Source organism: Rana temporaria, chromosome 1 (assembly GCF_905171775.1).
Source record: "Rana temporaria chromosome 1, aRanTem1.1, whole genome shotgun sequence".
Lineage (NCBI taxonomy): Eukaryota > Metazoa > Chordata > Amphibia > Anura > Ranidae > Rana > Rana temporaria.
This window is the reverse complement of record NC_053489.1, coordinates 587726871-587740588: the sequence shown is the minus strand read 5'-3', so window position 1 is coordinate 587740588 and position 13718 is coordinate 587726871. Positions and strand designations below refer to the sequence as shown.

General features: G+C 39.6%; 1 protein-coding gene across 8 annotated transcripts in view; it reads right to left on the bottom strand.

The window, feature by feature from the left end:
* APBB2 (amyloid beta precursor protein binding family B member 2) overlaps positions 1-13718 on the bottom strand; it is a 478208-nt gene that overhangs the window by 44450 nt on the left and 420040 nt on the right. For all 8 annotated transcript variants that reach the window (XM_040335050.1, XM_040335048.1, XM_040335053.1 and 5 more), the window contains 2 exons: positions 4220-4334; positions 1376-1463 (listed from right to left, as the gene is read on the bottom strand). In XM_040335050.1, the coding sequence (XP_040190984.1) occupies positions 1376-1463; positions 4220-4334 (203 nt within the window). The remainder of the gene's footprint in view (positions 1-1375; positions 1464-4219; positions 4335-13718) is intronic.

The window sequence follows — 13718 nt, the reverse complement described above, 5'->3', positions numbered from 1 at the left end:
TTAAAAAAAAAAAAATCAAATTTCTTCATACATTTTGTATTAATGTAATGTATTCTGCTTCATGTCTTTGGTAAAAAAAAAAGTCCCAATAAGCGTATATTATTTGGTTTGCTTAAAATTTATAGCGTCTGGCATAGATACGCTTTGTTTAGTGGCAGTATAGAATAAGATGCACTGGATGTTCACTAATGAGAAATTGACCACTAAACTTACTGGCACCATGTGTAAATTTCACAAAATGTGGATCTCACGTTATTGACATCTGATTTCAATCGGCGCATTCTGGACCTTTGAGGCATGTGATGTATTACTTGATAGCGAGATTACTTTTTCATGGATTCTGAGGTGCTTTTTTCAAACCCCCCCCCCCTCCCCCTTTCCTACTTTCTGTACCCCCTGCTTTCTTCTACATTTCTTGTTTATTCTCTATAGTTTTATGTTAGAAAAAAATAAGATCCTCTGGCATATGCTAAGCCATCTGGTCAGTCTACTGCAAATATCTTGCATTGTTTAACTGACTGAAGTCTTTACATACTGGATTTTGCTAATGAATATATGTATTGTTTTATGGTTTATGTGACTGTATTTGCCGCCATTAAAAAAAAAATAATACAAATTATTGAAAAGAAATACTTATGTGTACGATTTTATTTTTATCTTATTAAAAAAAAATTGGGCAATAACTACAGTTTCTAGTTGAAATGTGTGACAAATTTCATACATTTGCAGAACACTCTATACTTTTATAGTGAATCTAAGCCCCAAACCAAAAATTGTATATACTGCAGCTTACTAGTCCTTGATGTGGTGGCTACATTTGTTTTCTTTTTCAAGCTTCTTTCGTTTTTTTTTCACCTGGCGATCCTGCAAATAACACACTTGTCCCTTTTTGGCTATGTCACTCCTTCACTGTATCTATTGAGGGAGCCATGACTGTTACCCTAGACTTCTCTCCTAACATGTATTACAAAAACAATTTGTATCTCTTCATCTCCATTACACAGGGGGCGGGGCAATTTGTTGTTTACAGAAGATAGCTATGAAGGAAGATATTCTTCTGTGCAGATTACAGAAAGTGACAAGGACAATGTATTTCTTTTTTTTTTTTTCAATTCTTTATTTTTAATAAGGACAAGGACAATGTATTTCTGGCAAAATTAACAGGTATTCCGTATTTGCTAAAAATGTTCTTAGCTTGAAAAAAGCAAAACTAATACAGCCACCACATAAGGACTGTAAGCTGCCATATATTGCAATTTTGCTCTTGGGTTTAGTTATCCTTTAACTATTTTAGAAAGTTTTTTTATACAAATCCTGCATTATAAGACAACAATCATGAAGTGCTGCAACATAATAGTGTAGTAACATTGTCTACCTTGCAGTGGCACATCCAGGCTAGCATGTGGTCTTTCCTGCGAGGAACTGCAAGCCGTAGCTTTGGCATTTTTCCTTTCTGCCATAATCTGTAAGACACCAGGGTTTTCTACTGTTAATGGATTTATTTTATAGAATCATTTCATTATTCTCCACTTTTATCATCTTTACTACTTCTTCAGTACTGCTTGGGATCATTTCTCTACCATCGGCAGAAGGAACAACGCAATGTAAGTTCAGAACAGAAAAAACAACATGCATTTTTTGTGTGTATGGCCTCGTAAACACGACCATTTTCCTCGACAAAATCCATCAAGAAACTTGGTGGCAGAGCTTTTTTGCGAGGAAAACGGTCATGTGTATGTTTTTCGTCGAGAAAACTGTCGTGGATCTCAACGAGAAAAAAAGAGAACACGTTCTCTTTTTTCTCGTCGGGAGTCTCAATTTACTCATCGTGTTTCTCGTCGGGCTGGTTTACGTCGAGAAACACGTTCGTGTGTATGCTTAGAAACCCATGCATTCCCAGAATAAAGTATGAGACGGGAGCACACCTTTGGTAAAAGTAGCGTTCGTAATGGAGATAGCACATTTGTCACGCTGTAACAGACTGAAAAGCGCGAATCGTCTCTCACCAAACTTTTACTTAGCACGCAGTAACATGAGATTAGTAAAAGCAGCCCTAAGGGTGGAGCCAGTGGAATCAAACTTCCCCTTTATAGTGCAGTTGTACGTGTTGTACATCACCGCGTTTGAAAACGAAGAGATTTTGTCTTGACAGTGTGTACGCAAAGAAAGCTTGACAAGATTCTCGACAAGCCTGACAAGAAACTCGTCAGGAAAAACTATGTTTCTTTTACGACGAGTTTCTCAATCGTGTGTACGAGGCCTCAGTGCAGTAACCAAAGAGCTGGTGGGCCTGGTTTACATCTGTGAAAGGGGGGTAAGGGTGCACTGACATGAGCCAGTGTTCACTTCAAACCTTCAATCACGTGAAGATGGACGGCTAAACGGGCACAAGTTTCAAGGCAGATACTTATGTACAGATATGGATTCTGTCATTGCTGTGCATAAATAAAGGTTTGTTAAGGAAGAAGCATTGAGTGGCTGGATTTTTGTTGGATTACAATTAAGGTGGACACTTCTGCCTGAGCCCCCCGTACTCTACTCATACATTGCAGTAATATAGCAGTAGATCTTGGGTGAGTCTTTGCATAGATTTGGATTAGCTACAAAAATTATGGCAAATACTGAAAGACACATTTTCAAGTGTTATTACCTGAAATGTGTCTTTTTATTAAGCCGTCATGAGCCAGACTTTGTAGTAAGAGTCTCAGATCTGCATAGCTTCCAGCTTTTTTTTAAAAGTCTAATTGACCAAACTGAAGTTAGAAACTGATTGGCTACCATGCACAGCTGCACCAGATTTTGAACTCTCCAATTTTAGTAAATCAACCCCACTGTTACCACCCCTATCTGTACATTAATACACCATAAGAGGAGTGGGTAAATTGTAAGAATTTTTTTTTCTGGAAGTAAAACTGTTTTGTATATGTGATTCAAATCTGTATTTAGGCGTAGTCGCACAATAAGCAGGTATCAGTATGAGGGTTTTGTCCAATTCCCCGTTCTTGTAAAAATACAGCCATGACCAAACATTTTGAGAATGACACAAATATTAATTTTCTGCTGCTGCCTTGGTTTTTTTTATGCCAATTTGCATATACTCCAGAATTTTCACGAAGAGTGATCAGCTGAAGTCCCTCTTTGCCATGAAAATGAACTTAATCCCATTAAAAACATTTCCACTGCATTTGTGAAGAAAGCTTCAGGGTGTCCAAGAAAGTCCAGCAAATGCCAGGACCGTCTCCTATAGTTGGCACCACCAGTGCAGAGCTTGCTCAGGAATGGCAGCAGACAGGTGTGAGTGCATCTGCACGCACAGTGAGGCAAATTCTTTTGGAGGATGACTTGGTGTCAAGAAGGACAGCAAAGAAGCCACTTCTCGCTAGGAAAAATATCAGGGACAGACTGATATTCTACATTAAAAAAGGTATAGGGATTGGACTTTCTGATTGTTTGGGGCATCCTTAACAAAACCTGTCCGGAGTAGAAAACCTCTGTGTTATGCCAACAGTAAAGTATCCTGTGACCATTTATGTGTGGGGTTACTTCTCAGCTAAGGGAGTGGGCTCAGTCACAATTTTGCCTAAGAACACAGCCATGAATAAAGAATGGTACAAAACATCCCCTGAGAGCAACTTCTCCCAAGCATCCAAGAACAGCAGTTTAGTGATGAACAATGCCTTATCCAGCATGATGGAGCACCTTGCCCTAAGGTAAAAGTGATAGCCAAGTGGCTTGGGGAACAAAACATCGACATTTCGGGTCCATGGCCAAGAAATTCCCCAGACCTTAATCCCATTGAGAACTTGTGGTCAATCCTCAAGAGGCTGGTGAACAAAAAAAAAACCACTAATTCTGACAAACTCCAAGCAGTGATTATGCAAGAATGGGCTGCCATCAGTCAGGATGTGGCCCAGAAGTTGATTGACAGCATACCAGGCTGAATTGCAGAGGTCTTCAAAAAGAAGGGTCAGCAATACAAATATTGACTCTTTGCATAAACCTAATGTAATTGTCAATAAAAGCCTTTAACACTTATCAAATGCTTGTAATTATTCTGCAGTATGCCATAGTAACGTCTGATAAAAAGATCTAAAAACACTGAAGCAGCAAACTTTGTGAAAATTGATATTTGTGTAATTTTCAAAACGTTTGGCCACCGCTGTACTCTCAAGTAAGTAAGCCATTTAATTTAATAGTGAAACCCCCTCTTGCATCTTACCTTAGAACAAATTTCGTGAAGACTGGTTGCAATGGCTTTTGCTGGTGTGTCACATCGGAACACGTGGCATTTTAAAATCCTTGTATCCTTGTCTCTGGCAACATATGCAAAATCCCTGTGAGACAAAGAACATTGCAAGAACTGAGTTTCATACATATTTAAATAAATGCAGGCATGTTACATCTTTATTTCACAGTAAGATATTTCAGAATATTTTCAGAATATTTTGCATCAAGGCTGCAGCGAGAATAACAGTCATTCCTCGGCTCCTCCTGAGACGTTTGTTGCTTTGTGGCTGGGTAACAAAAAACTGATAAAGATTTGAAGACTGACTTGCTGAGTCGCTGGTAGCTTTAATACATACAAAGAATGGGAATAAGTCATTCTAAAGTGTAATTGTATATTTTCCACCAAGGAGACAAATAAAATATGCTGCAGTGCATTGTAAATGGGCAAAACCAAGGTGTAATAAATCTCCACATGTAGCTTAATTGGAAATCTGGGTTGTTCATTGAAATTCAGGGAACGCATCATTGTACTGAAACTGTGTTCACTTCAAGAAACACTGTACAGAAAAAGCAACATAAACGTGGCAACCATATGTACAGAATAACAAGAGGCTTCTGCTAGACTAAGCAAAAAAAGGCAATCAAATTTGTCCTTGCAGGTACTGTACATCACAGAAGATGTTAGACCATCCTATGATGTTGTATGTAATATTTCAGATTATAACAAAAATCAAATAATGCATTAATCTATCATAGAACTGATCCCATTAACATAGCTCCCAACTGTCCCTGATTTCGAGGGACTGTCTCTCATTTGGAGCAATGTCCCTCTGTCTCTCTTTCCTCTTAATTTGTCCCTCATTTTGGTCAGATCTATATAGTTGTATATAAAATGCACTTTTTATCCATCAAAAACTGTATCCCAATGCTAAATCTTTCAACCAATTTCTAAATTGCTGCATCTGTAAATTCCAAAAGACAGTATAAAGGGATAGTAGTGGTAAAAAAAGTACTTGTGGGTTTAACCATTATTTTTTTTGTACAATTCTTCTTTAATGGGGCGTGACAGGGGGTGTGTCCTATGCCTACATACTTTTGCTAATAGATGTCCCTCATTCCCATCACAAAAAGTTGGGAGGTATGCATACATCATATTATAGAGATATGGTAACAATTAAACCCTTGCTAAGTTTTCTCATTTGTCAGCAGCCTGATAGTCAAACCTTCTCTGTTGTCACAGTCCGCCTTCTCAACCAAGCTACTATTATCACCAGCCCAACAGAGTTATACATATATTATTTGGAAGCATCCACTATAAAATAAGACACAGACATTCTGTGCCAAGTGTTTTCTCCAAAGTAATATACTGGCAGCGCTCAGGCGTGTGGCAAAGTATTGTGTATGTGTTGTTGGGGTGAAAGGGGGTGATACCCACAAACAGTACCGAAAACTGTCTGGGAATTAGACCCTGCTTCACTTCATCCAAAATAAAAAAAGATTCACAGTTGATAAAACTCAGAGATTCAAAGATTAGTATTACAAGTTATATATTATATTAAAGCAACCTAAAGGAGCATAAGAGAACAAAGTAACCTGAAATATTAAATGCAGGTATCCCAAAAAATCTGAGAAACAATTTTCGAAATGCAAAAAATGAAAGGACAAATAGTATACACGACCGGGTTTCTCGGCAAAAACCAGTAAGAAAACTGATTCTTGCCGAGATTCCCGTCCGTGTGTACGAGGCATTCAGGTTTCTCGTCAGGAAATCTGGCCAGAATCTCGACGAGGAAAAAAGATAACCTGCTCTCTTTTTTCTCGTTGAGATTCTTGTCGGCCTGTTTCCCGGCGAGAAACCCGAGCGTGTGTATACTTACCTGTCGCCGTGGAAACCCGCGCATGCCCGAAATGACTTTGACACATGCGTGGAAGCTTTCACGACATAGGTAGGGTGAAACAAGATGGCGGCGACGGCATCAAATGTGACAAGCGCATGGTCGTCATAGGAGATGACGTCACTGCGTTCTTTCCTTTCAAGAGAACTGCGGTTCTTTTGAAATGACAGTCAGTACACTCCGGCGGCAAGAGTTTCTTGACAAGAATCTCGTCAGGGAAAACTACGGGTTTTTCCTGACGAGATTCTCGGACGTGTGTCCGAGGCCATACACCAAATTGTTGATTAATACATTTTATTTCAACAGCATTAGAAATCAGTCATGCTGTTTACTTGATGGCTAAAGAGAGGATGGCTTCACGATACGAGCAATAACAGAGGTGTCCTCAATTCATATAGAAATACTGTAACTGCCTCAAGAGACCAGCTAGAGTAAATTTAAAGGAGGATCTCTGCTTTACTTGTGTAGTTGGGATATATGGTGCATAACTCTCAACTGTCCCTGATTTCAAAGGGACTGTCCCTGATTTGGGACAAAGTCCCTCTGTCTCTCTCTTTCCTCCTTATTTTGATCTGGTCTATATAGTTGTATATAAAATGCACTATTTATGTATCAAAAAGTGTTTCCCAGTGCTAAACCTTTCATCCAATTTCTAAACTGCTGCATTTTTAAATTCCAAAAGCCAATATAAAGGAATAGTAATGGTAAAAAAGCACTTGTGGGTTTAACCAATAATTATTTTTTCCAAACAATTCACCTTCAAGGGGGGCATGACAGGGGGTGTGTCCTATGAAGAGGGGTAAATCTTTTGGAGCTTAAGTGGTTAACAAAAAAAAATACAGGTCTATAGCCAACTTTAAAGATCAGAAGCTTGGCTTCCGCATTCTATGTTAAGAGTAGCTTGCAGCCTACTAAAAGACCTGCTTCAAAGAAACATTCCAAAGGTAAGAATATATATTTGTAATTATCTTTTGGTGTGCTGTATGAATGGGAACACATAACATACATATGGGGATTGTTTTTGCAAATTTTACTGCAAAAGTGGAAATACACTTAAGACCCTTTCACACTTGTGGGACCTGAAAGACATGCGACTTTGCTGCTCTTTTTGCAGCGATTTTTGCCAAGATTTTGCAACGACTTTTACATATTTTGGACTTTGAAGCGACTTGAAGGTCTATGGCCCTACATTTGCATCAAAGTCGGACCAAAGTAGTGCAGGGACTACTTGGAAGTCACTGCGACTTGAAGTCACACAGATATGAATGGTACTCATTGGAAATCATGGGTTACCACTTGTCATGCGACTTTGCAGTCCCAAGTCGCACAAGTGTGAAAGGGGCCTTAAAGTCCTTAGATTACAGATCATTATCGAACTTTCACAGTAGTTGGAGTTTACTGTCAGTATATCTCTGTGAACTGCACAAATAACTGACAACCTTTTCTGACATGTAGAAACGAAAAGAATGTTTGTGCGTAAAAAAAGAGTGTTGAAGTGTTAACGAATGAAGGGTTTGTTTAAAAGTCAAAACAAAGGATTGTACTCTAATTTCAATCTAGAATCCTCACTGGTTAAGCCTTATGATCTGGCAGCTGTGCTCCATTGCTCACTCCAGAAACTACCAGCGATGATCAAACACAATTTACTTTTTAAAGATACTCTGGTGGCCTGGCGGGAAACCAGAAAGAAACTGGGCTTATCCCCCGTATTTTCTAAGCACCTCCCAATATGTGGTAATCCTATGTTTACACCCAGTCTCCAGTACGAACCCTTCGCTAAATGGAAAGACAAGGGATTGGTGGGAATCCACTCCCTATTTCAAGATGTGACAGGCACTATTAAGTCATTCTCTCAATTATCGCTCGAATTTCAACCCCTTTGCAAAATACGTCCATGTCATCCTGGGTCAAAGAGCTGCCAGGTGTGCTGGAAATAGAAGATATTATACGTGGCCACAATCTCACTAGGTCTGTCATTCAATGTGAATCTTGGAGAGAGACCCAATTCAAGATCATGCACAGGGCATATTACCCTTTTTCCACGTTAAAGTCGCCTGAAATAGGCCCTGCTTGTCCATGGTGCTTGACAAACAAACCGACCCTACTCCATAGACTTTGGAACTGTCCACAAATTGTCATCTTCTGGTCCTCAGTCATTCGCTTTGTGAACACAGTAACGCAATTCTGCCTTATGTTGGAACCAACGCTTTTAATTTTTGGATGCCCTCCTCACATGGAACCGTACTCCTCCACCTACATCCGGCTGCCTCAAAACACCAGACACTGGATACTTCTGGCCCTGCTCACAGCCCGCAGGACTATCCTCCAACATTGGATCGCCTCATCTCCACCCACCATCTCCATCGTGATAAAGGAGTTGAAATCGCTGTTACTCAAGGAAAGTTTGGACATGTTCTCTACCCCCTCATACTCCAAAGTCAAGTTCGATCTCAGATGGTCGGCTTTCATTACGCACTGCCTATCTACTCCAGAGAAAAGTGCCTTGTCTTCCGGTTCTTTTGTCTTCCGGGACCCAGACACCTCATCTAAACCCCCCTACCCAAGGGTTAACAACTTAATTATATGACCCCCCCTCTTCCCCCCCCCCACCCGAAATACCTTACCACTGTCTAACTAGATACATGTATATCCTGTAAAATGAGTTATTGATCCAGATGCATTGTTACAATTACACGCAATGACCTCCTCTCCTTCTGTACCCTCTCTTTATTTCTCCCTCTTCTCTTTTTCTTCTATCTCTACCTATCTCTATCTACACCTTTTTAAGGAAAACCGACCTCTGGTTATAAAGCAGATGTAAAACAGCTGACATTCCTACACTTTTAATATGATCTAAACTACTTGCCTTTATAGATAACAATGTCCACCATTGTAATGTTGTTAACTACCAGTAGATTGGATAATATGCCTCAGCTTTTCTGTATTCCTTGTATATCCTGTAAACTCAATAAAATATTTTGAAAAAAAACAAAACAAAAACAAAGGATTGTTCCTCTTAATAGGAGTCCCCCAGAATTGCAAGTTACAAAACTTAACTGTGACTAAACAAACATTAGCAAAAATCCCCCAGCCATTGCCTCCCCGAAAAAAACCCCCCTGATCTTTCCCTACTTCCTTTTATTCATTCCCCCTTATTTTTTTCCCCTGTAATTCAAGGCTTAATGTGTTGTTGGAATAGACATGAGCCTGTGCTCCGATATGTATTGTTATTCTCATATGGTAACGAGAGCTTACGTACTAGGCCCTCTTAATTATTGCAACCATACCACTTTGAAGTCTTTTTTTAATAACTGTGTTTACAGTGCTAAATCTTTCATTCAATTTCCAAATGGCTGCATTTGTAAATTTCAAAAGCCAGGAAAAAGGAATAGTAGTGGTTAAAAAAAAAGCACTTGTGGGTTTAACAAATAATTTTTCCTTATAGAATGCTCCTTTTGCTAATAGGTGTCCCTCTTTTCCACTTCAAAAAGTTGAGAGGTATGATGGTGTGACATGAATCGCTATATTTGTCAAATTTTTCCTCTAAACAAAAAGTACGGTAATTATTGGGCAGAGAGATCGTTAGCAAACACATACTTTCAATGTCAGACTTATGCAATCACTGTACAGAATATTTATTTGTTTTGCGCTTTCCACAGACATGAGAAAGGTTGGATAATCCAAGTGCCTTGGCCTTGATTTGTCTTCACAGCTCCGGGTTAGCCCACAGATATGTGATGGCTTTTAGAGACAGGCGACAATTAACGTTTGTCTGCAGGTGGCCATATTTTTTATTTTCTAGCACCCTTTTTGTCACATTTATCCATATAGCACACAGGACACAGGCTGCCTTTATAATGTCCTTTAAACAGAAGCCCCGTTAAGTTGACTTATTTCTTTATAATGAAATTGGTGCCTTTCTTTGCAAATGAAGTCTAATTATAATATCTAGTGACAAGTGAATAGCTAACGGCAATAATCATGTTAGTTTCTTAAATTAATGGGCTGTACAAGATTTCTAGTTAACAGAACTCCATTATCCTGCTTTGCTATACTTGAGAGATTTATTACAGGAAAATCTGAAATTTAAGAAAATTACTCTCCTCATACAGATGTTTTCAAGTGATTTAACACAGGACTGAAGCAGTCTGGACAATGATTTAGCGCCACACTTATGATTTTTAATAAAATGTTGAAATTATATGACAGAGGTTACCGCCACTTAATATAGCTGTTAAATGGAGTAGTAAGTTAAGCTGGCATCGCAAAGCCTTTTTTTTATATCTAGACCAGCATATGAAAGTACAGCCAACCAGATTTCTGAACTTTATTGTAGACAAAGATTGTTTTACAGAGTTACATAAAAAGTTCTAAGAAATACATATGGGAGCATTTTCCAAAACTTCTACAGCTCTTATCATTAATAAAACTTCAGTGGGAATCAGCTATGCACACTGGGGTACATTCATATAAATACTGAAGGGAAAGGGCAGTTTTGAACATTTTTAAGAATTATAAAATTAAAACAATAATTTTACTAGCTGAAAACTAGTTTAAATATCAGCCACAAATCAGCACCTATAATACGCTTACCCCACCATATACTGCAATACTGAAGAAAATTTAATAACGTTTCCCTTTTATAAGGTTAACTACCCAAAAATATTCACTTAAATTACAATGTTCCCATGAATCTTTACTTTGCTGTGACCTTTTAAATGTGAATTTCAGGAAAACAACTAAATATATCTGAAATGAATTACGTGCCAAACGATTTGCGATACCAGTGTTGTGACTGAGACTACTAAAGGGAACAGCTGATCACTACACCCTCTATGCACCGTATACTGCAAAGGACACTACAATGGACGACTACAGGGGGTCCCCGGGTTACGAACAAGATGAGGACTGTAGGTTTGTTTCTAAGGCAAATTTGTTTGTAGGTCAGAACAGCGGCACAGAAAAGAGCGGTGATCTGCAGGCTTCACAAGGTGAACCAGGCTGCGGCCACCGGACCGTACCAGGCCTGTGGATGGGCAGGCAGGATGACGAGGGTGGGCCCTTAACTCGCAGCCAGGCCAGGATGGCTCACTCCAGCAAGGCAAAGGCCAGGAAGATGGCGGCGGCTGTGGGTGTGCGGGATTGCCGCAATACAGGCACAGGACACAGCAGGGTATGGAAAAGAACAGGCAGGCAGGTAATTAGGTTTTTTTCAGCGTTTATGCGCAAGGATGGCTAAGGATGGAGTGCAGGATTCTTGGAGCTCCTCACTAACACCCCGTTCATAAGTAGGAGTCGTTTGCAACTCGGATGTTAGTAACTTGGGGACCCCCTGTATTTTGAAAAATTCATTGTGATAATTTTATGTAGGGAATACGAGTAATAATAATAATAATAATTTTTTACATCTCACCTGCCTTTTATATTTTTCTCCATATGCACTGGAAAAACAATCTACCCAGTAGAAGTTACAGGAGTTGAACTAGAACACTTCTAGGAGGGCTCAGAATGGTCACATTTTATTAACATGGTTACATTTTTTGTTTTACAAAGAAAATGTTGCTTAACCGGTCCACGCAGATATACTGCGGCAGAATGAGTCTCCTGGGCGGCGCACCAGAGGGCACGATCGCCACGTGCGATCGCTTGCACGAGCAGGAACATGGGGCTTTGTGTGTGTAAACACATGAATCCTTGTACTTTTTGAGGAGACCAGACAGATCGTGTCTTTCTACAAAGTAGAAAACACAATCTGTCAAATCTCCTAGTTAGTCCCATTCCCCCATAGAACACACAATAGGGTACATATTTAACCCCTTGATCGCCCCTAGTGTTAACCCCTTCTCTGCCAGTGACATTTACATATTAATCAGTGCAAATTTTTAGCACTGATAGCTCTGTAAATGTCAATGATCCCAAAAATGTGTCAAAAGTGTCCGACCTGTCCGCCACAACGTTGCAATACCGCAAAAAAATCGTAGATCACCGCCATGACTAGTAAAAATATATATATATATATATATATATATATATATATTATTATTTTTTTTTTTCAAAATATGTAGAAGAATACATACCGGCCTAAACTGAGTAAAAACTAGAATTTTTTTTAAAAAATTGGGGATATTTACTTTAGCAAAAAGTACAAAATATATTTTTTTTCAAAATTGTCGCTCTTTTTATGTTTATAGCGCAAAAAAGAAAAAACACAGAGGTGATGAAATACCACCAAAAGAAAGCTCTATTTGTGGGGAAAAAAAATTGTTTGGGTACAACATCGCACGACCGCGCACTTGTCATGTAAAGCGACGCAGTACTGTATCGCAAAAATGGCCCGGTCATTGGGCAGCCAAATCCTCCATGAATGAAGCGGTTAAACTGTTCATACAGTGCACCTCTGGCCGTCTAGGGTGCATTCATACCTGTAAATACGACTGCACTCCAGCTAGATGCAAGAACCACAGGAGGGGTTCCTGGGATCAGCTACGGGAGGCAGCCTGCTATCAGCGTTGATCAATTACATGTGCCACGATTAGCTGTATGAGCCAACAGCCGCCATTGCTTTCAATAGGGCTGCATCTCATAGCCAATTTCGGGAACCCCCCTTGGAGTTCTCACATCTGATAAGAGTGAAGGTGCCTTCACAGGTGTGAATGCATCCTTAAAGTCTATCTCAACCACATCACCATAACACATGCTGGAAAGTTTGGTTTGCATTTAGATCTTGAGAAATAAATAACAAAAGGAATGTGAAGTAAAAAATATAACTTTACTAAGTACTGTACTATTTTCACATATAAAAAAAAAAAAACACACGCAGCTATCACAAATACAATATTTTTCTCTATAGTTAATCAGCACAGCCTGATCCTGAACCTTACCACCATTTCCTCTCCAATATGAAATTGCTTCTATTATGATCCATTTGATGACCTGCTATGTGGGCACATCTGCCAGTCTGCACCCACTATGCTGCACCCCCTTTGCTCTGCAGTCAGCACATGACCATTCTGCCTTCTATGACCTGCAGGCAGCAGTCTGAGCCCCTCACTCATAAAAGCTAGCTGACAGGTGGCTACAAAGTGTTGTTCAATGCTGGCTGCCACACTTTGCTGCACCTCCCATTCTACCTGCTGCAGGCCTAGAGACTATGAAATGCTCAGAAGGATTCTTGAGGCCAGAATAGTCACTGTTTCCTTTTGTTACTCAATGACCAGGAGGCTTTACAGTAGGTGTTCCTCCAAGCCACATTAACAGTGAGACTCAGCAAAAGTATATGTCACTGATTGCTATTGTTAAAGCGGACCTTCAGTAATTTTTTCAACGTTCCATCTATTAAATCCTCTGCCCTTGTTGTTTTAACTTTGGATAGAAAAATATGTTTTTTTTTCTGCCAGTAAATACCTTATACAGCCCACTTCCTGTTTCTTGTCTGGTCGTTAGCCTAGGCTGATGACATAATGCGCAGCTCTCTCTCTCTCTCTCTCACTCTTGTGAGAGTTTGCCAGGAAGTTGCAGGGCTACAGAGGCTGGAGGTGTGCCTCTGTGTAAATCCAGGAAGTGAACAGGCAGCAGCTTCAGCTGCCCAAAGTTAAA